At 50.3% G+C, this 23,010-nt stretch overlaps 1 protein-coding gene across 13 annotated transcripts in view; it reads left to right on the forward strand.

Annotated features, from left to right (window-relative positions):
• Positions 1-23,010, forward strand: part of Tnip1 (TNFAIP3 interacting protein 1) — a 50,572-nt gene that overhangs the window by 5,980 nt on the left and 21,582 nt on the right. For 4 of the 13 annotated variants that reach the window (XR_007340618.1, XM_015492718.2, XM_048783109.1 and 1 more), the window contains exons 1-6: positions 530-721; positions 14,250-14,421; positions 15,666-15,797; positions 16,153-16,238; positions 17,695-17,778; positions 19,931-20,122. Coding sequence is in view for 12 of the 13 variants with exons in the window: in XM_015492718.2 (XP_015348204.1) it covers positions 14,286-14,421; positions 15,666-15,797; positions 16,153-16,238; positions 17,695-17,778; positions 19,931-20,122 (630 nt within the window). In the remaining variant the exon portion in view is untranslated. Of the gene's footprint in view, positions 1-522; positions 722-1,013; positions 1,033-14,249; positions 14,422-15,665; positions 15,798-16,152; positions 16,239-17,694; positions 17,779-19,930; positions 20,123-23,010 lie in introns of those variants that run through there. The other 9 variants (XM_048783101.1, XM_048783114.1, XM_048783100.1 and 6 more) reach the window with 9 other exon arrangements.

The raw sequence follows: 23,010 nt of genomic DNA on the forward strand, positions 1-23,010 counted from the left end.
GGGGGGGGGGGTGGTTAGACCTAACAAAAGTATTCTTTAAAGGTCCTCTTGGCTGGAAATTTCTATCGCCTCACCGAATCTAGGAACTCAGCGGAACTCGGCGGCCCTGTGCTCCAGCTCTGGCTTCGCTCCAAAAGCTTACGTGCCTTTTGGCAAGTCCCCTCCTCACTCTGGCCTCGGTCCCCCACGGCATAAGGAAGGGGTTGGGTGGTCTCTGAGGCTCGCCGCTCTGAAATTCCCGCATATGAAGTGGTCCCAAGCCTCCGCCCCAGTCTTCCGGCGCGGGGAATGCCGCTAAGGGCTGCACCGTGGAGGGGCTGCACCGCGCGGGGCGGGGCGCCGGGGCAGGGGCCGACGCTGCCCGCGGGAAAGCAGCCAGGGGCTACCGGGATAACCGGCAGCCTCTACGCCGGCTCTCAGCTCGGGTAGAACTCGGGCGGCAGCTGTTTACCTCGCTCAGTTCCTCCCCCGGCGGCCGCGGGCCGATCAGGAGCGCGCCGCGCGATTGGTCGATCGGCCTGTCGATCACCGGGGACTTTCCCAGGGGTGGGGCAAGTTGGCCCCCAGCACTTCCTCGTCCTCAGCCGCGTCCCCCTGCCCTACCCGGGAGCCGGAGAAGTGCCACAGGACGGAACCTGGCCCGGGCCTTTGTCCCGAACCTGGACTCGGGGCTGGGCGCGGTGAGCGGGGCTCTGTCCTTCCCCCGACCCCTCGACCTTAAGTAAGCCGGCCGGGCCCAGCGGGGATGGAGGGAGAAGGGAGGCCGGGACTGGGGCCGTTCAGAACCTCCGTGGTCAGGCCGCGGAGGCGGCCCGAGCCCCCACACCCGGGTGGGGTGCGCGAGGTCCGGAGGCATCTCCTCGGGCCGCTAGACTGCAGGGGCCCCGAGCGGAGTGTGGTGGGGGGCGCGCGTGCGCACTGCGAGGGAGAGCCAGCCTGGGCGGGGCGTGGGGGCGTTGTGCTCCGCGTGCAGACCCTCGGGGTACTGGCGCTCCTGCGGAGCCGGGATTCTTTCGGAGAAAACTGTGCGGCGTGAGTAGTTTTGTATAGTTCTGGAAGCAATGTGTACATGCATGTAACGATGAGGAAGATAACTTATTGGGCGCTCTCCAAATGTTGATCTAAATGCTTTACGTGTTCATTTCATTTAATTATTATATCCATCCTAAACATGAGTATTATTTGCCCTCTTCTGCAGTTTAGGAAATCTAGGAGATTGGGTTCACACAACTAGTGAGTTGCAAACTGAGGATTTGAACTCAGGCACCTTGCTTCAGAGGCTCTGCTGTACTGTTTTTGTTGGAACATATTTTGCACACTTTTGGAGACGTTTGTTTGCATGTGCAGGGTAGATGTTGTTAGTTACTGGGAGTGACTTCAGGGGTGGAGTTTTTACTGTTGGTTGAGTTTTGTACTGTAGGACATTTGTGTACTCAACGCACACGTGTGTGTGTGTGTGTGTGTGTGTGTGTGTGAGAGAGAGAGAGAGAGAGAGAATGTATATGAAAGTAATTGCGTTACTTCATTACATTTATTAATTTTATATTCAAAGAATGGGTGGGAATTTTGTGCGACCAAGTGAGAAATTGTGTTTTGATAAGGGGAGGGAGGGACTTTTGTGGATGATGCAAAAGAATCAGCAACATCCATCCACACCCCCTTACAGAATGACAGTGCAGGGAAATGTGTGGATTCCTAATGCATCATTTTTATTTCACAGTAACGTCAAAATAGGATTTAATCAGCTCTTACTCATTTTCCAAATAATGGGGGTGTGATAGAGGGGATTTTGGTGTCTGATGAGAGGTCAAAAAAAGAGGTTCTCAGAACTTTTTTTTAACCTTGACAGAGGATATTGTATTAGGAGGGTGGAATATTTATTAGTTCAAATTCAGCAACCCAGTGACATTGTATTAATATTCCTTTTGCAGCAGAGCAAACTTAGGCAGCGAAGAAACCAATAATGGTAGTGTTAATAGCTTACATTTATGAATACTTCCATGTGCCAGGCACAGTGATTTACAGTCAGTGTTTCTTTTTGGGGGACAGGGGTGGGGGACACACTGGGGATTGAACCCAGGGATGCTTAACCACTGAGCCATATACCCAGCCCTTTTTCTATTTAGAGACAGGGTCTCACTGAGTTGCTTAGGGTCTTGCTGAGGCTGGCCTTGAACTTGCAATCTTCCTGCCTCAGCCTCCCAAACCTCTGGGATTACAGGTGTGCACCAACACACCTGGCTCAGTATTACAACCTTGTGGTAATCTCATTTTCAGATAAAGAAACTAAGGCCCAAAAAGGTTAAGACTTGCTCAAGACTAATAAGCCTTATATCTGAACCTTCTTCCCTTTCCACTGGCTGAGGCTGTTCTGGTTGTGTTCAAATAATGTGATCAGGGACTAGCCCTTCATGGAAGCATTTGATCATGCCCCTTTGGAAGCTATTGGTGGGAGTGTCCTGTGTCCTATATACTTGCGTGACCATGTAGTCCCCAACCCATGGGTGTCCTGTGGGCGTGGGTATAGCATGGCTGAGGGTTGGTGCCTGCCCCTGGATACCTATACCAGGTCTTTTGAGGCCCCAGGAAGCTGTGGGGTCTGACTCATACCCTTACCCCCAGTACTGCCTGTGACTTGGGGCCCGGATGTCCTGGTTGGGTCAGGCCGACCTGATTTGAGCATGGCAGCATTGTAGGAGGCTGTTTGTCTGCCTCCCTCCATTGGTTATTATTTTCCTCCTGCACTAGGTGTGGCTTAGCCACACCATGCCAGCCTGGAGGGATACTCCAGCATGCCCAGCTTGTTCTCACCCTGAGCCTGCACACCTACCGTTCCCTCTGCCTGGAACACCTTTCCCCAGCTCTTCCCATGGCTGGTTTTCCTTATCTGTCAAGTCTCAGCTCAAATGTCACCTCCTCAGAGGGGCCTTCCCTGACCTTTCTATGCAAAGTACCCCTTTTTTTCACTTTCTGTCACATTACTGTCTATTTTTTTTTATGATTTCATCAAGCTCAGAAATAAGTTTGTTTATTTGCAAATGAGAAAGTATATGTACAGAACTTCATGGGCTGGCATCTAATCATTTTATTTATTGTCTTTCTCTTTTCCTAGAATATGATGGTGAAGGCAGGGACCTCTTTAGTCTTCCTGTGTGACTCTAACACTGGAGAAGAGTCTGGGGTGAGGCTCTGTTGGGTTTATCCAGTGAAGAAAAAACTAGAATACTGGTGCATTTCACAGATAAGGAAGCTGAGCCCTAGATACAGGAAGGCAGGATGAGAATGGGAGTCTGCTTTCCCAAGGCATCTCCCCTCCTCTGATAGTTAGCAAACCTATGCTGATGCCTCTCTATGCCTTGTGCTATGCGGGGTCAGGACATAGATGTATAAGGAACAGGCTTGGGCTTCCAGAAACACGCAGTCAAGTGGAGAGCTATGAGCAGTACCTGGAAGGCACTGTGTTCCAGCAAGTGCCACGTGAGTTGCCTGGCATAATTGTGACTGGGGTGTGAAGTTATTTCAAGCATTAGGTGTTCCCGGGGGCTTTTGGGAGGATATGACTTCAAGGACAGACCCTAGAAGATGATGAGATGTAGAATGAGGTTGGGACTTAGTGGACAACGCAGAAGATTTGGAGTAAGGATCTCCTGGGTTGGGGGACCTCATCAGTTGGGCTAGGAATGACCCCGAAAAGACAAGAGGCATAGAAGTGTCTCTTTTTCCCAGTTAGCAGCATTGGGAATTAGAGCAGTTGGTTCCCGAACTTGAGAGAGGGAGGCTTGTTAAACTCAGGTTGCTGGGCTGCACCACCAGAGCATCTGATCCAGTGGCTCTTGAAGAGCCCCTGGTGCAGACCTGGGTGGGGCTGCCTCTGCCACTCTGGGCCCGCCCTTCCTCACCTGTGGCCCTGTGCAACATCAGGTCCACCTCTGGAGTGATAGATTCCTGAGACCATGTGTTTCAGACACTCAATGCAGGGCCAACACGTGGCCAGCCCTCAGTGAATACCAGCAGCTCTTACTGTTCCCAAGACTAATGACGAAGCTGTAGAAAGATTTCAATAGGTGAGGATGGTCCTGTTTCCTGTGCTTCTGGATCACTTGCCTCCAGCCTTCTACCAACTTGTGTACCACTCTGTCTCTGAATGGTCATTCTTTGCTTTGTCTCAAGTGCCTGTCCCTCTTTGGAGTGGTGGGAACTCAGCTGTAGGAGGGGCTCCGAGAGCATCTGGCCTGAGTGCCTGCCATGGCACCCTCGTCCCCCTGCTTGACCCCACCTGGAGTCGGGGAACTGCTGCCTGTAGGCAACCCCTTCCAATATTTTCTTTTCTCTCTTCTTTTTTGTGGTATGGGGATTGAACTCGGGGCCTGGAGCATGCTAAGCATGTGCTCTACCCCTAAGCTACACCCCAAGCCCACTTCGAGGGTTATTACAGACATCTTTCTTCTGTGGCCCTCTGTCCCAGCTGTTGCTTCTTTCTACATTCTTTTTCCTTCATGGCCCACCTGATCACTCTGAGGAAAGGTGGGTGGTGGTGTGGCGTGTTGACAGAATGCTTAGGTGGCCACCACAAGACCTGGTTTTGGCCCTTCTGTGTCACTAAGAGATCCTGGGCAGGTCTCAGCCTCTTGATGGCTTTGGATTCCCAGCTGCGTAAAAGGAATGGCACTGCCTGGCAGGACATTCTCTGGAAGCCCTAAAATTGTAATAGCCCAGTGGTCAGGCCACCATCTTGTTGGCTCCAGCAGGTTCCAAGATCTTACCATTGGGCCAGGGTTTTCTGAGCCACCTTCCTAGTGTCTAGTACCTGCCTACCCTGTACCTGGCCTCTGCATGAGCAGAGTACTGAGGTCCTCAGAGGAGCTGCCAGGGGAAGGCACAGCTCTAACCCTAAGAGATAAGCCTGGGCAGCCACCAGAGCCACTGCAGGAAGTTCTTGATGTTCTTCCTGTGACCAGCCCAGGACAGTCACTCTTCCGATTGGAACGGATAACTGGAGAGTAGCTGGCTCTTTGTGTCAGGGCTGTCCCTGCAGGACTGAGCACTTCTCTCCCAAAGATCTTACCCTCAGGCTGTTCCCTGAGAGACAGGAGCCAGTGTCCTGGAGGGCTGTGTGGCTGGTAAGCGGGACAGCCCAGTGGGGAGTGAGGGGTGGGTGCTATAGCAGTCGGTCCTGTCACCAAAGAGACCTGTTCAGAGGCCAGAGCTGATATATTTAGGGCAGGCATGGGGGTGCCCATGATTTGGTCTCCTCTCACCCTACAAAACACTCGTCCTGTTTCTGGAGGCCTTTGGACCCCTCATTCTTGGCCTTCATCGCAGCTGGCTTGGGCAGTGGTCTGGGAGCCCTGGTCCCTTCACACCCTCACTTCTGCCTCCGTAAGTGCTTCCTTTGCCTGACCCTGAACCCTGGTAATCAGCGACATTGACTTGTAGAAATACTACTGAGTCTTCAGATAAAGACTGGGTGCCCATTCATCTCATTCAAGAGATGATGTATTTTCCACACACCTAAAATTTCTCCCTGGTCACCATCCCAAGAAGAAAGAAATATTTTGAATTTAGTAGTATTCTCCTGTATTTCTTTATTTTTTAATTTTTTTTAAATGAATGTGTACATTTCTAAACAACATAATATTGTTTCTTTTTCGTTTGTTTGTTTGGTACTGTGGATTGAACCTGGGGGCACTTAAACACTGATCCACACCCCCAGCCTTTTTAAAAATTTTTTATTTTGAGATAGGGTCTCACTGAGTTGCTTAGGGCCCCACTAAATTGCTAAGGCTTGCTTTGAACTTGCACTCTTCCTGCCTCAGCCTTCCAAGTTGCTGGGATTACAGGTGTGCTCCTGTGTACCACACCCAATTGCTTCATATTTCTTAAAATGTTAATTAAATGCTATCATACTGTCATTATTCTTCCACAGCTTGTTTGTTTGTTTAATATATTTGTGGGATTTGTCCATGTTTATATCTGTAACTCTGGTCCGCTCATTTTTCACTGCTGTGTGGTATTCCTGATGTGAAAGTACCTGGGAATTTATTTATTTATTATTAAATGTATATTTATTCATTTTCCTCTTTAGGTAATTGTCAGCCCTCGGTTGTTGAAACACACATCCTTGGCTTTTACCTGATTACTTCTCACCTGTCCTGCCTTTCCCGTCTTAGTGTTTTCACAGCTATTATGGCAGCTATTGGGTAGCACTTCAAGGTATTCAAACAGGTCTGTCATTTCTACTTGGTCTACACATGAGAGAGAAGGAAAGTGAAGCCTGCCCAAGGTCACTCAGGGAGGGAGCAGAGCCAGGCTTGGTTCTGTTAAATCCTCTTTCCACCATATTTGGTATAAGGGAAATTCTCAAAATTTGACATCTTCCTTCTTTGAGTGGAGAGTTACAGGGTTGAGTAAGCCAGCTCTTGCATGCTGGGGACTGGGAGATGGTCGGAACTCCCAGCCTGCCCTAAGGTCGGGCTTGGTGCTCTCTCTTCCCATAGCTGTTTGTTGAAGCGATTCCTTCTGGGCTCAGGAAGGCTCTGACCCCTGGGAGGGAAGCCAGGCTCACTGGCCAGTGGTGATGGTGTGGCCTTCTTGGGAATCCCAGCAGGGAGGAGGAAGGCACTGGTAAGGTAGGCATGTAGGTGTTGCTTGGGCCGCCTTCCCAGCCCTTCTCAGGGGGCTGTTGGGACAGGGAAGCAAGTCGGGACTAGTGATGTGATGATCAGTTTGGATTCCACTTTGTTCCTTGAGGATGATGTGGATTGAGTCAAGTCCTGCACTCTGGGCTCCATTGCCTCACCAGCAGGGCAGGTGTCCTGTTCTACATCTGCCTTGCTGTCCTCAAGGCCAGCTCCCCTTACTAAAGCCAGAACCTTTAAGGTCCCAGATGTACCTCTCCTCTACAGTTGTCGCCTCTCCAAACACAGAAATCCTTAGCTAGATAACCTGTCCCCAGACTTGACTTCTTTATTCTCTATTGCATCCCTATTGGCTTGACTGTGCACAAAGCAGGTACATGGTAAAGAAGTTCCCACCCCTAACCTGCAGCCTCATTTGGTGCCAGAACAGTGGTCCTTGTGATCTTGTCAAGCCACTTAAATTGTTTTTTAAAATATTATTTTAAAATCTCCATTTAAAAAGTTACAGGGTAATAATGCTCCATGGGGGAAAATCCTACCAAACTCAAGCAGTTCCCAAAGGAAAAGGTAAGAAGTGAAAGTTGTCCTCTCTCCCCTCCTCCTCCACTTCCCTATCCCCATGATAAATTAAAAAATTAACTTTTTAATTGCATAAGAACCAGACTAGTTTTTCCATATTACAAGCTAAAATATTGTAGGTAAAATAGAAAGTTTTTTTAGCTTTCAGCTCCTATGCCAAGTCCTTCTCTGGAGCTGTCTACTAGGCACAGTTTGGATCCTAGTTTTCCTTTTTCTGTGTATATATAAGATTTTACACCCAGATACACACATAGAGTTGTTGCTTTTTTAAAGATAGTATCCTATTATATGTGTAAATCTTCAGTTCGCTTTTTATTTTCTGGGCATTTGTGTGTGTGTGTGTGATGGCAAAGCAGTTTACTTCATTGTTTTGATGACTATATAGCATTCCATTGAGTGAATGCACTGCAGTGTATTTAACTAGTCCCTTCTCAATGGATATTCAGGTCATTTTTTACTATAACAAAGCCTGTGGCTGTGCACGTCTTTGCCCAACTCCTGTGTGTGCAAAGATCTGTAGATGGCTTGATAGAGGATCGCTGAATCAGTTGTCAAGTCCTGGCCCATTAGGTTAGGGAAACCTCCTCGAGCACACTTTTCTGCAGCAGTACTTTGTTCTTAGCCAGTTGGCCATGCACACGTGCTGTTAACATCATGGAGAAAGGACGCTGTGTTAGTCAGCCTTCTGTCAAATAATGAAATGCCTGAGAAAATTATAAAGAGAAAAGGTTTATTCTGATTTGCAGTTTTGGAGGTTCCAGTCCGTGATTGGTTGGCCTTATGCTTTGGGCCTGTGGCAAGGTAGCACATCTTCACAGGAGCATGTGGCAAAGTAAAACTGTTCCCCTCGTCAGCCCGGAAGCAAAGAAAAGGAATAGCCTGGGATCCCATAATCCCCTTTGATGGCATGTCCCCATTGACCTAAGTACCTCCCCGTAGGTCTACCATTTCCAATAGTGCTACCTTGGAGACCAAGCCTTTAAGACATGGGCCTTTGGAAGACCTTCTACATCCAAACTGTAGCAGACACTTTTTACTGGAGGCAACCTATCTATACAAAAAGCAAGTGTACACCAAGGCTGTATCAGGAGAAATATAATTCCTAAAAGGGTGAAGATGAAAATCTGTCTGTGTCTGGCCAGGCAGCCCCCACCTGGAGTGCTGTGTTGAATTCCAGGGTGAGTTTGTAGATGGGGGGGTGTGGACTTGTGGGTGGGGTTTGGGGAGTGTTGTGGAAGCTAGTGTCTTTGGGGACAGTGCAAGGAACAGGTCTACAAGAACACACTTGAGGTTCTCAACCTCTCCATAGCTGAGTAAAAAGGGGAGCATTTTGTTCTGTATTTCAGGGGAGCCCGAGGGTAGAACACAGGCCAGTGGAAGCCTAACTGGGGGCACCCTGACTGCAGCCTGTGTTGGCTGCCCAGAAGTTGCCTGGGGAATTAGTTGTGGAGGTCCGGCTGGCTAAAGATGGCCAGCCAGAGTCCTGTGGCTCCTCTGTGGGCCCGACAAGCATAGGACTGAATTTTTCCTGAGCCTGTTTCCAGCCTGAGATGCCCAGCCTGGAAACTTCAGGTGACCCTGAGCAGACTGGGCCTCACTGTATGCAAAGCGTAAAGGCAGGGACAGGGAAGCTGGGGTTGTTCTGGAGCATCAGGAAGCCCACCCAGAACTTCAAACTCCCACCTCCTTGGCAGCAGGACAGTGAAAGGGACCCAGTGTTGAAGGGTCACAGATCAAGGCTAGGTTACTTGTTCTACCACTAACCAGCCTTGTGTCCTTAGGCAGATAACTTAACCTCTCTGAGTCCACTTCCTTATCTGAAAAATAGAGATGATGTTCTCTAGACAAGGGGGTTAAAAGCAGGGACACAACTTTCCTCTCTGGGTGGTAAGAAGAAAATGAGGCAGTGTGCATAATGATGGTGGTATCTAACAAGCTGTCACCTTCCCCCTTAGCTTTAGTTAGCTGTCCCAAGGCTGCTTTTGCAGTGTTTTTAGCCAGTGGATGGTCCAGGCTGCTCGGGTGTTTGCAGGAGTGCTGTGGCCTGGGTTAGATGCAACAGAGGTCCCTCTGCGGTGGCTTAGCCAAAGGGAGGGGAGAGGAAGGACACAGGGCAGATGTGTGCTGCTTCTGAGGGACACAGAGTCCTTGGGCTTTCCTGGAGGCCTGGTGCATGTCAGGGAGGAGGATAGACCTGGTGAAGGGCTGTGGACCTCCATCAGCCCAGGATCTTGGACTGCTCTTGGGCAGGCAGCAGCACCCTGCACACTTTCGCTGGAGGATTGGTGTCTGGGAAATCCTCCTTGGCCTTGGGATGAGAGCTGAGGATCATAGCCTTAAGGAAAGAGGGTCACAGAAAGTGGTGATGGTGAGTTGAGAATTCTGAACTGTTGGAACTAGAAGGGACCTTAGATTGTGCAGCCCAACTGTGTTGTGTTATTGCTGTTGTCATATTCTCCTCCTTGTAGGAAATGAAGGCCCAGAGGGGAAGGTGTTTGCCCTAGTGTACCTTCACTAGATCCAGTTCCCGTATTAATGGACTGTATTCTGGCAGCCCCTTGATCACTGCCTGATTGCCAAGACTCCGGCGTGAAGCCCCAGTCTCCCCACTGGGGAGGGTGCTGGAGTGGGCTTCCTGAGTGCACACTGTCCAGAACAGGGCCGGATCGCTACTGGTGGGAGAGCTGACAGTTACCTGTTTTGTTTTATTTTTTAAGACTTCATATTTTTGGAGCAGTTTTAGTTTCACAGCATTACTGAGAGGCAGGCACATAGATTTCCTGCCTCCAACATGCACAGCCTCCCTATTATCAGCACCCCCTGCAGAGCGGTGTGTTTATTAGTGCTGCAGACTTCTGTGTGGACACATCATCATCATCCAGTGCCCTGTCATTTGCACTTGGGTTCACTGTTAGTGTTGCACATTCTCTGGGTTTGAACAGAAGTATAACGACATGGGCTGGGGATGTGGCTCAAGCGGTAACGCGCTCGCCTGGCATGCGCGGAGCACTGGGTTCCATCCTCAGCACCACATAAAATAAAATAAAGATATTATGTCCACAGGAAACTGAAAAATAAATATTAAAAAAAAGAAGTATAACGACGTGTCCACCATTAGCGTATCATACACAGTCGTTTCACTGTCCCAAAAGTCTAACCTGATGGATGGGCCTGGGGCCACAGTTTTCCCAACCTTGAAATTGATGGGGAGGACTGGAGGTCATCGTAAGATGAGAATGTGGACAGTTTGCTTTAGTCTGCAGTGTGACTTCATAGCTGTGTGCTTCCTGTCATCCTTGAATGAAATCGCAAGATCTCGCTCTTTACAGTCGCAGGAAGTGAGACTCAGATGACTCCCAGTCTTTCATGAGCGCAGCACTGTGGTTCGTGGGTTTCTGGGAGCCATGTCTTCACTAGCTAAGGTGTTAGACCTGCTGTCTGTTGGACTGGGGCCAGCAGTCAGAGTTTATTTGCAGGTTGCCAGAAGTAGAAGTCCCAACCCAGCGTACTGAGAGGCTAGAGATCCTGGGATGCTCCATTAAAAGAGGGAGTGGTTGGGAAGAAGTCATGGCTGCTAGATCAGCTGGACACCTATTTGATAAATACTGAGCTGCATACTATATATTCATTATTATTATTTTTGAAGTTTTATTATAAAACAAATAGTGTTCCTTGTTAAATAAATCAAATCATCAGGAAGAAGAAAGTGAAAACTCTCCTCCAACCATGCACATAGTTTAATTATTTTGATCTTTACCAGGTAGGTTGTATTATTTCTATTTTGCAGGTGAGGCAATTGAAGCTCAGAAAAGGTGGGTGACTGGTCCAGTGCCCCACAACCTGCAGGGCAGACAGAGCAGGATTAGTGGGGTGAGGCCCTGGGGGCAACATCTGAGAAGGGCTCTCTCGGGGCCCTTGCACCTGAGCGAGTCATTCAATATGGCATCCTGAACCCCTCACTCTGCCTCTCCCTGTCCCCTGCCTTGGTTGGACCCTCTCTTCCTGATTCAAAGGCCACGTTGTCTCCAGCATGCTGGTACCTTCTCTTCCCTTGACTTGCTGCCAGCTTCCAAGGCTTGGGTCTCCTCCGATCCTACGGCCAGCATTAAGACCTCACCCAGTTTCTGTCTAGTCCAGACAACTCCTCTCGCACACAAGGAAACAAAGCGACAGTCTATATGCTGAGAGCGGGTGGCAGAGAAGTCACCAGGACAGGCCCCTTGGAGTTCCTTTTCCAAGCTCTCTGTGGTATGTGGCCAAGGGGGTGACGCTAGCCATGCCAGCCTCCTGCTCTACTGTAGTCCCTTGTGCACTGAATGATTCTGAGGAAGTCTGTGCCTCCTGGTGGTGGATGGATTGGGACATTCCCACTCACCTCCGTCATCCTGAGATGACTCCCCTCTCTGGGTTCCCATCTGCCCAGCATCATCTTGGAACTGCCGCTGGCCAGCTGGCTCTGAGGTCAGGAGGCCTGGAAATTCCCCATCCCTCCCTTTGTCTTTTCTCCAGCAGCCCAGGCCCTCCCTCAGTGGCCGCTCTGATCCCCAGAGGATTTTCTCTCAGGAGACTGTTTCTCCTGAGTGTCTCCCACACACCCCACCCCCGCCTGGCAGCCCGATCTCTTTCCCAGGCTCGTACCTGACACCAAGGCTAGAGGAGGGAGGAAAGCCCTGTCCACCCCGTTTTGCTCCCATGGCCTGAGCCTCTTCATTGGCTCCCTCGAGTGGCATGATTTGGAGGATGTGGAGGGGGTTTCAGGTGCTGAGCCTGCATCCTGCCCTGTCATGGTGTCATCCGGGCCTCTGTGAGGGCCTGAAGGGTGTGGTGGTCCACAGGGCTCTGGTCAGGGCTCATGGTAAGGCTCTCTCTGGGTGTTTAGATATCGCTCTCAGGAGGTGGGGCAGGATCCTTTTGGTCTTTCTGCTCTGAATTTGAGCGTATTGAGACCCTGCTCTACACCGTTCTCTGAAATTGTCCCGACACAGAACGTCACTCAGTCCCCACTCTCACGGAGCTTCTAAACTGAGTAAGCCAGACATGGAGTCAGAATGACCCAGATCATCATGTTGTGTTGATGGTGAGCTATTGGTGGGGGGCAACAGAAAGCAGAACACCTGCTGCTGTGTGCCACTAAAGGTAGCTCCACTCTGACCCCTTCAGCCCTCAGTTTCCCCATTTGTGAACTCTTCATCTCAGTGATGACCACCTTCCTGTGCTGGAGGTGGGAATTAAGAGATACCAACAAAACTTCCTGCTCCTGCCTCGGGAAGTTCCCAGACAAATGGGCAAATACAGGCAGTTAAATATATTGTGTGCTGGTGGCCAGGCACATGGGGAGACAGTGAGCAGAGAAGGACCCTCACGTCTGCAGCATTTCCAGCCCCTTGCTGTGTGCCTCACCCACACTGACTCTTAATTTGGAGGATACTTCTGTGCTTTATTGCGCTACCATGTAGCATTGACCTTTCCAGTTACAAAAAAGCCTCCGCCAGTGAGCAATGACTCCTGAGTTGGTGTGTGGGCAGCTGTCCTTTGCCTCTTGGGGCCCAGCAGGGCGTGGGTGCCCCTTGCAGTTCTTGTCTTCCACCCACTGGGGGAAGGTCCTGCTCATCACAACCTTGGTTTTCTTCCTCTCCCATTTGATCCCAGTGACTCCATCTGTCAGGGAAACGGCCAGAGGTTACTTGGTAGCCTGGTGCCCCCCTCCCAAGAGACTTAAATTCCCTGTCTACTGCTGGCCCCACTCTAGGTGAGGGAATTCTAGTCCTGCTGTGCAGAGAGCAGGCAGAACTGGCTTTGCATCTGGTGCTCACCGGCTGACTGTCATCTGGCCGATTGTTTCCCTTTTAAAATGAGGGTGATCTTGGAAGCATCGTAGGATTGCTGTGCACCTGAGGGGAGGATGCATCTGAAGCGCTGACTGCAGGTCTGGCCAGTTGGCGTCGTTGCTGACCCTGCCCACTCCCTTCTTTCAGCCGGCACTGTGTGGGTTCCCAAGGGCCTGTGAGGACTCCTGATTGAGGCGGTCTTTGCCTCAAGGTGATGATGGTGGAGTGTGGTTTCTTGACCAGCGGAAGCCTTAGGAGCGCTCCGTGTTGATGAGGCGTCGGTGCCCTGGGGCTGGTCCAGTTCAGCCCAGCTCATCACCCAACACCCCCTCTGCCTCCACCATTAGAAAGTAGCCTCATGAAGAGTCTTGTCTGGTTTATTGATAATCCCACAACACCTAGACTCAGCAAGGAGTAGCTCAGTCTGTCGTCAGTGAAGGAAGGAAGGAGACTCTACTAGGTCACAGAACCGGGATGCTGAAATCGCCCTCAGAGTGATCTCAAGTGAAATACAACAGTTGGAATTAAATAGATTGAGTCAGAAAACTTTCTGTATACATCGACAGAGGTTTGGTGGAAAATTCTTCTGTTCATTAGAATTGGAAGGGACAGACCAAAGGAAGAGGGTGACAGTGTATCAAATATTAGTCAGGATTTTTCTTTTTTACTTTAAAGATCACTGATTTAGTTTATGACTCTCATTTCCCTTCCTCAGAGAGGGGGAGGGACTCCTCACCCTCCCACAGTGCGTTAATGGTGAGGTTATTTATTCATTTGGTTAGTGTTTATTTGGCATTCACTTCATAGCTAACTTTGTGCTGGGCACTGAGGATGCAGTGGGCAAACGGGTATGATCCCTGTCCTCCCGGACATCACGGACAGGACATGAGTTCATGTTTTTTGACTCCAAGTCCAGGTTGTTTCTTGTATTCCACATTGCACCCTATAGTTGGTTATACTGTTTCAAATGAACCAGTAGTGCAGTGAGGCTGGTTAAGAAATGCTGTTCTTTGGTTATATTAATAGAAGCAGAGTGTCTAAATCAAAGGGGGTGATTGTTCTGCTGTACTGTGGTCAGACCAGCCCAAAGTGCTATGTTCTGCTCTGAGTTAGGGAGAACTGCTTTTTGGAGCATTCACAGACTAGAGCTTCCCCAGAAAAAATGCCTGGCCAGCCCCTTGATATACTGCTGTTGTCCTTACAGCCAGGTGGGCACCACGGCAAGGGCTGAGCCACCCTCATGGAAGGGAGAGGACCCTACCGGATCTACGACCCTGGGGGCAGCGTGCCTCCAGGAGAGGCATCAGCAGCTTTTGAGCGCCTAGTGGAGGAGAATTCCCGGCTGAAGGAAAAAATGCAAGGGATAAAGATGTTAGGTAAAGCCTGCTCCCTCCCCATGAGCTGCCTTCCCACAGACTCTGATGCCAGCAGCCCCTGTCCAGTAGGAGAGTATACAGCTGGCCTGTGCCTCTGCCCATCATCCCTCTGTTCCTGCTGCCCGGCATTGGCTTCTGCCCCGCAGGTGCCTCTTCATGCGCTTACATAGCATGCATGAAGAATTCCCAGCCCGGCTCCCCACTACCCCACAGGGTGCCAGCGGGGACCAGGAGGGATGCATGAGATGGGGGAGAGGGAGCAGGAAGGCCCAGACTGTGGCCCTGGAGCCAGAGGGCCTGTCTTCCTGGGCATGAGAGGTGGGGAGAGCTGGCCGCCCCAGGGCAGCCAGCACACAGTGCCAGCTGGTAGGAGGGAGCAGAGCTTGCTGGCCGCTGGCAGCTGGAGGCCACGCACTGCTCTCCTCCTGGCTTCTGCTCAGGCTGTCACGCTGCTACCTCCACCTGACCGAATCGTCCCCACATCAGCACCCGGCCTAAAGCCATCTCTCCCGCTCCTTGCGAGGCCTTTGCCATTTCCCCATGCTCCCGAAACTCTGCCTTTGCCTTGATGCCACCTTCTCTATATTCTCTGATCCCGGGTTTGCGGGTGGGGGACCCAGCTCCCTGATTTTTAAAATGTTTTCTCTCTTGCTTGGCAGGGTGGGGAAGGAGGGGTGGTTTTTCCCCTTCCCCAGCTGTAGGAGAAGGAAGCTGAGTCCTAGTGCTGGGTGGTATTGTCTCGGTCCTGCAGGCAGCCCCTGACCTGGGGCTTAGGCTGTGGCTTGCTATGGGGCACCATGGTGGGAGACCCTGGCTTGCGTTTTTGTTTTTTTTTAAGTTACTTGGGATTGAACCCAGGGGCACTTTACCACTGAGCTACATCCCCAGACCTTTTCTTTATTTTTTATTTTGAGACTAGGTCTCACGAAGTTGCTGAGGCTGTCCTTGAACTTGCTGTCCTCCTGTCTCAGCCTCCTGAATCCTTGGGATTACAGGTGCAGAGGAGCGGGGCAGGAGTGCAGTGCCAGGGGCCAGGAGTTTCCCAGCTCCCTTGCACTCCTGCTTCCCTGAGCCTGAGCCTGCTTCCTCTCCCTCACCTGGTTCTGTTGGTGTCCAGGATGGGGTTTGTCCCATGTGGCCCCCAAAGCAATGGTGGGAGGAAAGCCAGGGCCTGGAGCCTGAAGAAGCAGGTTTGCCAGAGCTGAGTTAAGTCCTTTCTGCTCCTGCTCCCTGTTTCTCTCCAGGGGAGCTTCTGGAAGAGTCCCAGATGGAAGCATCCCGGCTTCGCCAGAAGGCAGAGGAGCTGGTCAAGGACAGCGAGCCGCACCCACCATGTCCCTCCTTGAGCTCCTTTGACCACCTTACTGAACTCACAGGTACGAGAGGAATCTGGGTGCTTCTGCCTTTCCCTGGACCCCAAACTCCCTAGACTTTTCATAGTAAACTCCCCTTTTCATTCTGAAACCCACATCCTCCCCATTTATCCTTGATCACAGACCACCCTCCCATTCATTGTTGCCTAAAGCATCTCTCTGCCCAGGCTCTGTCCCCATCATTCCAGGGCTCATTGTTCTCACAGGCTCTCAGGCCCAATGGGGCTCCTCCCATTTCCCTGACTCAAGTGGAGACCTCTGTCTGAGCGCTCTTCTGTCTAGCATTGTCCTCGAGGAGCTGGTGTCTAGGGCTCTCCCTTTCCCAATCTCTTCAGCCCTGCTGTCTTGATTTTTCCAGGAGAGGACACAAATACTCCGGCACCTCCCGCTGCCCCTGCGTGCCCCAGTGACAAATCAGCGTCAGCCCCCAAACCTCCTTCCAGTGTAAGTTACATTTGGAGTTGTGGCTGGAGGTCGCCTGACCTCAACGTCCCACTGGCAGATAACAGAACAAAAAGAAAGAGGGTTGAGTCATGAGCTGCATTCTGACTTGCTTGGTGATATTGAGAAAGTCAATCTCAAGCTTTTTGAAGTGACAGTTTCCCCATTTTGAAATGAAAGTTATAGTTAAAACTATCAGAAAGACCCTGGTATGTCCAAGAAGTTTCTCATTTATTAGGTTGCTCAAAGTTCAGTGTGCACTGACTGCACAGAGCGCGGAAGACAGGCACACGTGACCTGGAACTCGCACTTTTGGGGAGGGCTCAGAAACTATCTCTTGCAGAGTTGGCGTGGGAAGGTTTTCTTGATACTATAAGACTAGAAAGCACCCAAGGGATCATATAGTTTAGCACCTTCATTCTAAAGATCATGTCCAGGGAGAGAAGGGCCTTTTTCTAGGTCAAACTGGAAAATGTAGAGGGGAAAGGATTTTCTAGGGAAGGACTGAGACTAGAGTTGGGGTCATGGTGGCTGTGAGACTCAGATGGAAGCTGGGCAGTTTCTCCCACTGTCCTGCCCCATCCCAGGACAAGGGGAAGGCTGAAATAGTCTTTGTAGGCCAGGTTTAATGAGAATCCTAGAGCCACATGCAGGTTCACATGGACCATGGACCTGTCAGTTGGTTGAACAACCAGTGAATTCCATTTGAAATGGCTGAGAGATGTGAAAAAATATGGGATTGGTTAGCCACCTTGGATTTGGGTGAATTTGAAAAAGTCTCCATGTTTGTTGAACCATCTTTGGCACTTTTCTTAGATCAGTCTGCTCTGAGATCTCCTGGACTGGATTGGCAAGGCCAGCACAGGACCTTGTTTGATGGAGGCAATAATACCTCTGTTTATATCACCTGGAAGACCAATCAGACTCAGACCTAGGAGACAGCTCTGGTGCCATAGCAGGATCTGCAGTCTTGGGCCCAGTCCTGTGCTAGTATTAACAATAAACTGTATGACCTCAGTTTCTTCATCTGTCCAAAGGGGATATAACCCTCTGACCTACTTCATGGCTTTCTTTGAGAAATAATGAAGTTCATGGACACGTTTCAGAAGTATAAGACCTTAAAAAAAAGTGACCCTGAAATGCTAGCAGTTCAAGGTCAGCTAGTCAAACATCGCTATTTTATGGATGAGGAAACTGGGCCTGGAGGAGTATGGCCCTCAGATCACAGAGGGTAAGGTGTTTATCAGGAGTCCTGCCCTGTGATCTCCCAGGAGCAATGTGTAGCCATCCATGAGTTCAACTGGGCTGGCTCCCTCTGTACACAGTAGGCCACCTGCTTGAGCTGGATGTGAGATGAGATCTTGTCCTTTGTTCTACCTGCTTGTTACTCTCAGTAGCCCGACTCAGAAGAGAGCTGGGGTATCTTCTCTTGGGCAACTTCTAACTCCATTCTCAACAGGGCACCTCCTCTGAATTTGAAATCGTCCACACCGAAGAACAGAATTCTCCACCAGAAAGCCGCGGCCACATCAGAAACCCAATGGTGAGTGGACGGCCAGGCCCCCTGAGCATGGTCTACTGTTTTCTCTGTCTCAGTCACCTGTCCCTGCATGAAAGGCATGCTTACCACTCAGATCCCTTGGGCACTCTGGAGTCACTTGGGGACACAGAGGGGCCGTAGCAGGGGGTACTTCTCGCTCTCATATGCAAATCCCTGAGCCAGTGACTTCCCTGACAGGACACACGGGCATCTGACTGTTGTGAAAACCTGGGCACTCTGCCAGCCCTGTTGACCTCTGGGCCACACATTATGACTCAGCCCCTTGGGTCTGTGGGATCTTAGCCTGTGGGGAAAGAAACTGTCAGGAAGGCCCAGGACCACTTAAGGCAGGTGATTTACCCTCTGTGTAGGCTCCTGGCTCCTCCCAGTGTTCCCTCCTGGGTTCGTGTTGGAGTCTAACCTTTCGACGTAGACACACAGGCCATGCGTGTGTAGTGTATGTACACACACAGACTTATTGGAGAACTATTATAAAAGTCTGAAAAATTCTTCAGAGGTCTTGAATTCCTACCTTCTTCTCCCTCCCCTCCCACTGGGAGTTGTTTTTTTTAAAATCATTATTGCCAGCAATACATAATCGAACCCTTCACTGTTAGTCTGATCCCTCCTGCTGCTCTTATATGTCATTTCCCACTCAGGACCCCAGCAGGTAGCCATCCAGCATACCTTCAGTGATGAGAGACTTATTACCACATCAGGCAGCTCTGAGTGTTAGAAAGGATCTCTTTGCTTTGTGGGACCTCATGTCTCTTATCCTGTCCTGTCCCTGAGGACTGTAAGATGCTGGCTGAGGAGGTGAGATCCCCCAGAATGGCAGAGTGTGTTTCACCTTGGACCAGTAACTGTATCTCTTTAAGAAGTTTCTCCCGGCCCTACACTGTGCCTCATCTATGCAAAACAAGACCACCTCCTGCCCTCTGGAAGCTTGTGGGCTAACTGGAGAAATCCGAGGGATTCTAAGTCCTTCATGAGCCTCAAATAGAGCAGCATCGGCCACCTCAGGTCCTGTGTGGAAACAGGCAGCAGAGTTGAGGAGGCAGCATTGTCTCTCATCAGAATACTGTGCTAACATGGAATCAGCATTTGCTGAAAGTGCAGTTGTTGCAGGGTTCCAGGAAGCAGGAGGTCTGCAAGGCAGAGCACTGGGTTGCTCCCAGGGAACTTCAGTTGTACTCTTGGCTCTGCCACTGGCTCACTGGGTGGCCTTGAACAAGTTCCTTCTCCCTGTGCCTCAGTTTTCCAACTCAAACCCTGAGGTCCCTGTAGCTTTGATGTCATGTGGTTCCACAAATGTCTAGGGGAGGCCTGCTGAAAGAGCCGGATTGAGGGCAGGTTCGGAGAAAGGTAAACAAGACTTGTAGAGTCAGAAAGGACACTGCCTGATGAAGCCTGGAAAACAAAGGGGCCTGGTGTGAGGTATCATGCAGGCAAAGGTGGGAAGGCTGGCCAGATGCCACTGCAGGTGGGACCTGCTCTGTAGGGCCTCGGAGACCTGCTCCATGCAGTCAGTGGTAAGGTACCATTGTGTGTCCTTGGACAAGGTGAGGAAGAGGCATGATTAAGGCTATGTGTGGTAGGAGTGTTCTAGAGCCAGCAGGAGAGTGGGGTTAGACTCTCTGGCCCGGTCTGTTCCATTCTTATATACTATACTAGGTTGGGACTCTTTGAAACAAGTCTAAAGCTGTGATTCCTCACCTATTTTTAATCTTGGGTCCTCTGAGAAGCAGATGACTATGTGGAACATTCCCCAGAAGACACATATGAGTCATGGCTCTCTGGTCTCCCTGAGCTAAGGAAGCGGTATATAGAGGGATACCCCTTCTCTGGGACTGCCACTCCTGTGCATTAATTCCTCCTTATCAGAAGCCTGTGAAGAAGGACGGAGCATTCTACAAGGCTTAGAGTGTGGGAGGAAGGTGGCCCTGTGCTGTTGAACCAACCAGTGACCTGAGAGTCCCGGGTCCTGCCCTGTGAGTCAGCCCCAGATAGGGAACCTGTGTAACTGGAGAATTTCCACGGGCTGAGCTGGGGCCACGGGGGAAACTAAGTCATGAGGAATGGGGAAGCAGTAGGAGAATGGGCTGGCAGTGCCTGCTCAGGTTGAGTGAAGAGTGCTCCACCCGCCCTCCACCAGGAGCTAGGTCCCCTGCCCCATGAGGACAGCAACCTGATGCTGCACCTGCAGCGGCTGGAGACCACCCTGAGTGTGTGTGCTGAGGAGCCCGACCACAGCCAGCTCTTCACCCATCTGGGCCGCATGGCCCTGGAGTTCAACCGGCTGGCCTCCAAGGTGCACAAGAACGAGCAGCGCACCTCCATCCTGCAGGTGAGGCAGGTGAGGGGGAGCCACCTGGGATGGGCAGGTGCACTGCCCACCCTAATGCTTCCCCACCCTCCAGCCCTTCCTGGGACCCTCAGGTGCCATGGGGAACTCTGTTTCAGCAGATTTGGTTCTTTTTGTTCCGGGTGGTACAGTGGAGTAAGGGAGTTATGGGAAGATATGAAGAAGAGGAAGGAAATGAGGAAATATGAGGTGGGCAATGCAATTGCATGATTGGGGATACCCTGCGGGCTGGGAATCGGGCAGGCTGGGTGTGGTCCTGCCTTTGTTCTTCACATGCAAGTGGAGGAAGGGAGGGACCAGAGGTCAGCTCCTTGTATGTTGGATATGTCCCTGAGGCAGGAGTTGTCTTTTCAGGTTGTTAAACAACCCCAAGAAATGATATTTTTTGCCCAAAGTCACCCATTTGCCAAAGGATAGAACTGGGATTGTAATCTTGATCTGTCATATTTCAAAGTTCATATTCTTAACCACCATCCCAACCTACCTTGCTGACTGAATTCTTAAAAGCCTCCCTATACGGGCACGGTGGTGCATGCCTATCATCTCAGCAACTTGGAGGCTAAGGCAGGAGAATCACAAGTTCAAAAATATCTTTGACACCTTAACAAGGCCCTAAGCAGCTTAATGAGACCCTGCCTCAAAATAAAAAATAAAAATGGGGATTTGGCTCAGTGATAGAACATCCCTGGGTTCAATCTCCAACATACTCTTCTCCCCACCCACCCAAAAATAAAGCCTCCCTGTGTTGGGGAAGGGTCAGATTCCCTTGCTAGGCTGGGATTTATGTGGTCCTTGTGTGTGTGTATGTGTGTATGAACGGACATTTATTCTATTTATTTATATGCAGTGCTGAGAATTGAGCCTAGTGCCTCACACATGCTAGGCAAGCGCTCTATCACTGAGCCACAGCCCTAGCCCAGTCCTTGCTTTTTTTATTGCTTGGCAAGTCACTCATCCTCTACATCCACCACTGTCCCTGTCAGTAACATGTGCTTGGAAAACTTCCCTCTTGGGACTGCCCTAGTAAATGAGGCAATGTACAGAAAGTACCTAGTACAATGTAAATACTAGAAAAGTGGTGACTGTTAGGATTGGATGATCATGGTCATCTTAGCCTTGAGGGTTTGGACTGAGAAGGATCCATTTGTAAATGGTGACCATTCCCAAGATAGTGAAGCTGAGGCCCCTAGACCTGCTCTGGACATGAGCACCTTTCACTGTGGTGACAGAACCAGTTTTAAAGTCCCTTCTGCTCCTGTAGACCGCCCTCTGTGCCAGTCTCTGATCTTGCTCCTGTCAACAGACATTCAAATGCCCAATTGATGGGAGAAAGGGAAGTCCACCTTGTGTGACTGTGGGCAGCCCTTGGGTTGACAACAGCAGGAATGTCCAGACTGGGGATGTGGCATGAGGAGAGGAATAGGGGACTGAGGAGCACACAGGACAACCTTCCCACCTCGAGGCTGGAGAAGTAATGGGAGTGGGCTGCACAGGACATACAGGGCAAGACTGAGGGAGGGGAGCTCTTTCCAGTGCCACCAAGGCTTTTTGAGATGTCCAAGCCACGCCATGGAAAGTGAACCTGATGCAGCATGTGTGCCAAGATCACTTTGAGCATCCACATTGCAGCTCAAATGGGAATAGATTCTGGCCTCCTAAAAGGATTCCCACTGAACCTCTGTTATCTTTTTATATCAGGGCTCCTGTTTGTTTTCTTTTTAGCTGTTATCATAGTTTGCAATAATTTTATTAGTTGGTTTGATCTTTATCTTTTTTCTTTTCTTTTTTTTTTTTTGGCACTGGGGGGGCACTCAACCACTAAGCCACATCTCCAGCCCTATTTATTTTATTTAGAGACAAGGTCTCACTGAGTTGCTTAGCACCTTGCCATTGCTGAGACCGGCTTTGAACTTGTGATCCTCTTGCCTTAGCCTCCAGAGCCATTGGGATTACAGGTGTGCACCACTGCACCCGGCTCATCTATCTTTTTTCTTCAAGTTCTCTCTGCTAGAACATGAGCTTCATGTGGGGGGCAGGTACCTTAACTATCACATATATTCACCATTGTATCGCAGTATTTAGCACATTTGGTAAATAAATGAGTGAGTGAAAGAATGAACAAAATGAACAAAAAAAACTCACAGGTGAACTCTCTTAGCCCCTGTGATAGAAAGTGATCCTCTTTTGACCTTTACTGATCCTATCCTGGGCCATTTTGTGCCCAGGACATTTACCAGAGACTCTAAAGTAACAACCTCTATCCTGGAGGGACAGGGCAGCAGGGGAGGCCTCTTTCTGGCCTTTCCTTAGTGATCAGGAACAAGATAATTCTCTGGAGGCCCAACCCCGGGGCTATGGCATCCCTTGTATTTACGTAGCCTGTGGGCAGAGATAGATTAATTTGGTTCCTCCTAATGTAGCCTTTGATTTGTTTCTTGGTTCATTCAACATTCAAGGACAGATATGGCACAGAATTCTCTGCTGAGGCGTTGGGAAAGCCAGTAACAACTGTTTTCTGTTTCCTCTGCCCCACATTGTTCAGCCACCCTCTAGGGCAAGGCTTTCTTCTCCATTCAGACCTTCCAGGACTCTCCTGCATTAGTCAGAAAGGAAGCGGACAACTCTGGAATCTCCCCAGATATGACAGTTTTCCCTCCTGTTCTGGGTGGCAGGGGTTGTTTCTGCTCCACATAGTTCCTTAGAGTCCCAGGCCCCAAGGGTGCACCATTAGAGAATACAAAGCATCCTTGTTAACCCTTGCTGTGGGGAAAGTATTGCACCACTGTCCCCAGCCTGGGAATGGAAGGGAGCAGTTGGAAAATGTCTAGAGAACCAAGGTCCCTGCCCAGCCAAATCCCAGGCTCTCTCCT

This window comes from Marmota marmota, unplaced genomic scaffold (assembly GCF_001458135.2).
Source record: "Marmota marmota marmota unplaced genomic scaffold, marMar, whole genome shotgun sequence".
In the NCBI taxonomy this organism is placed as follows: domain Eukaryota; kingdom Metazoa; phylum Chordata; class Mammalia; order Rodentia; family Sciuridae; genus Marmota; species Marmota marmota.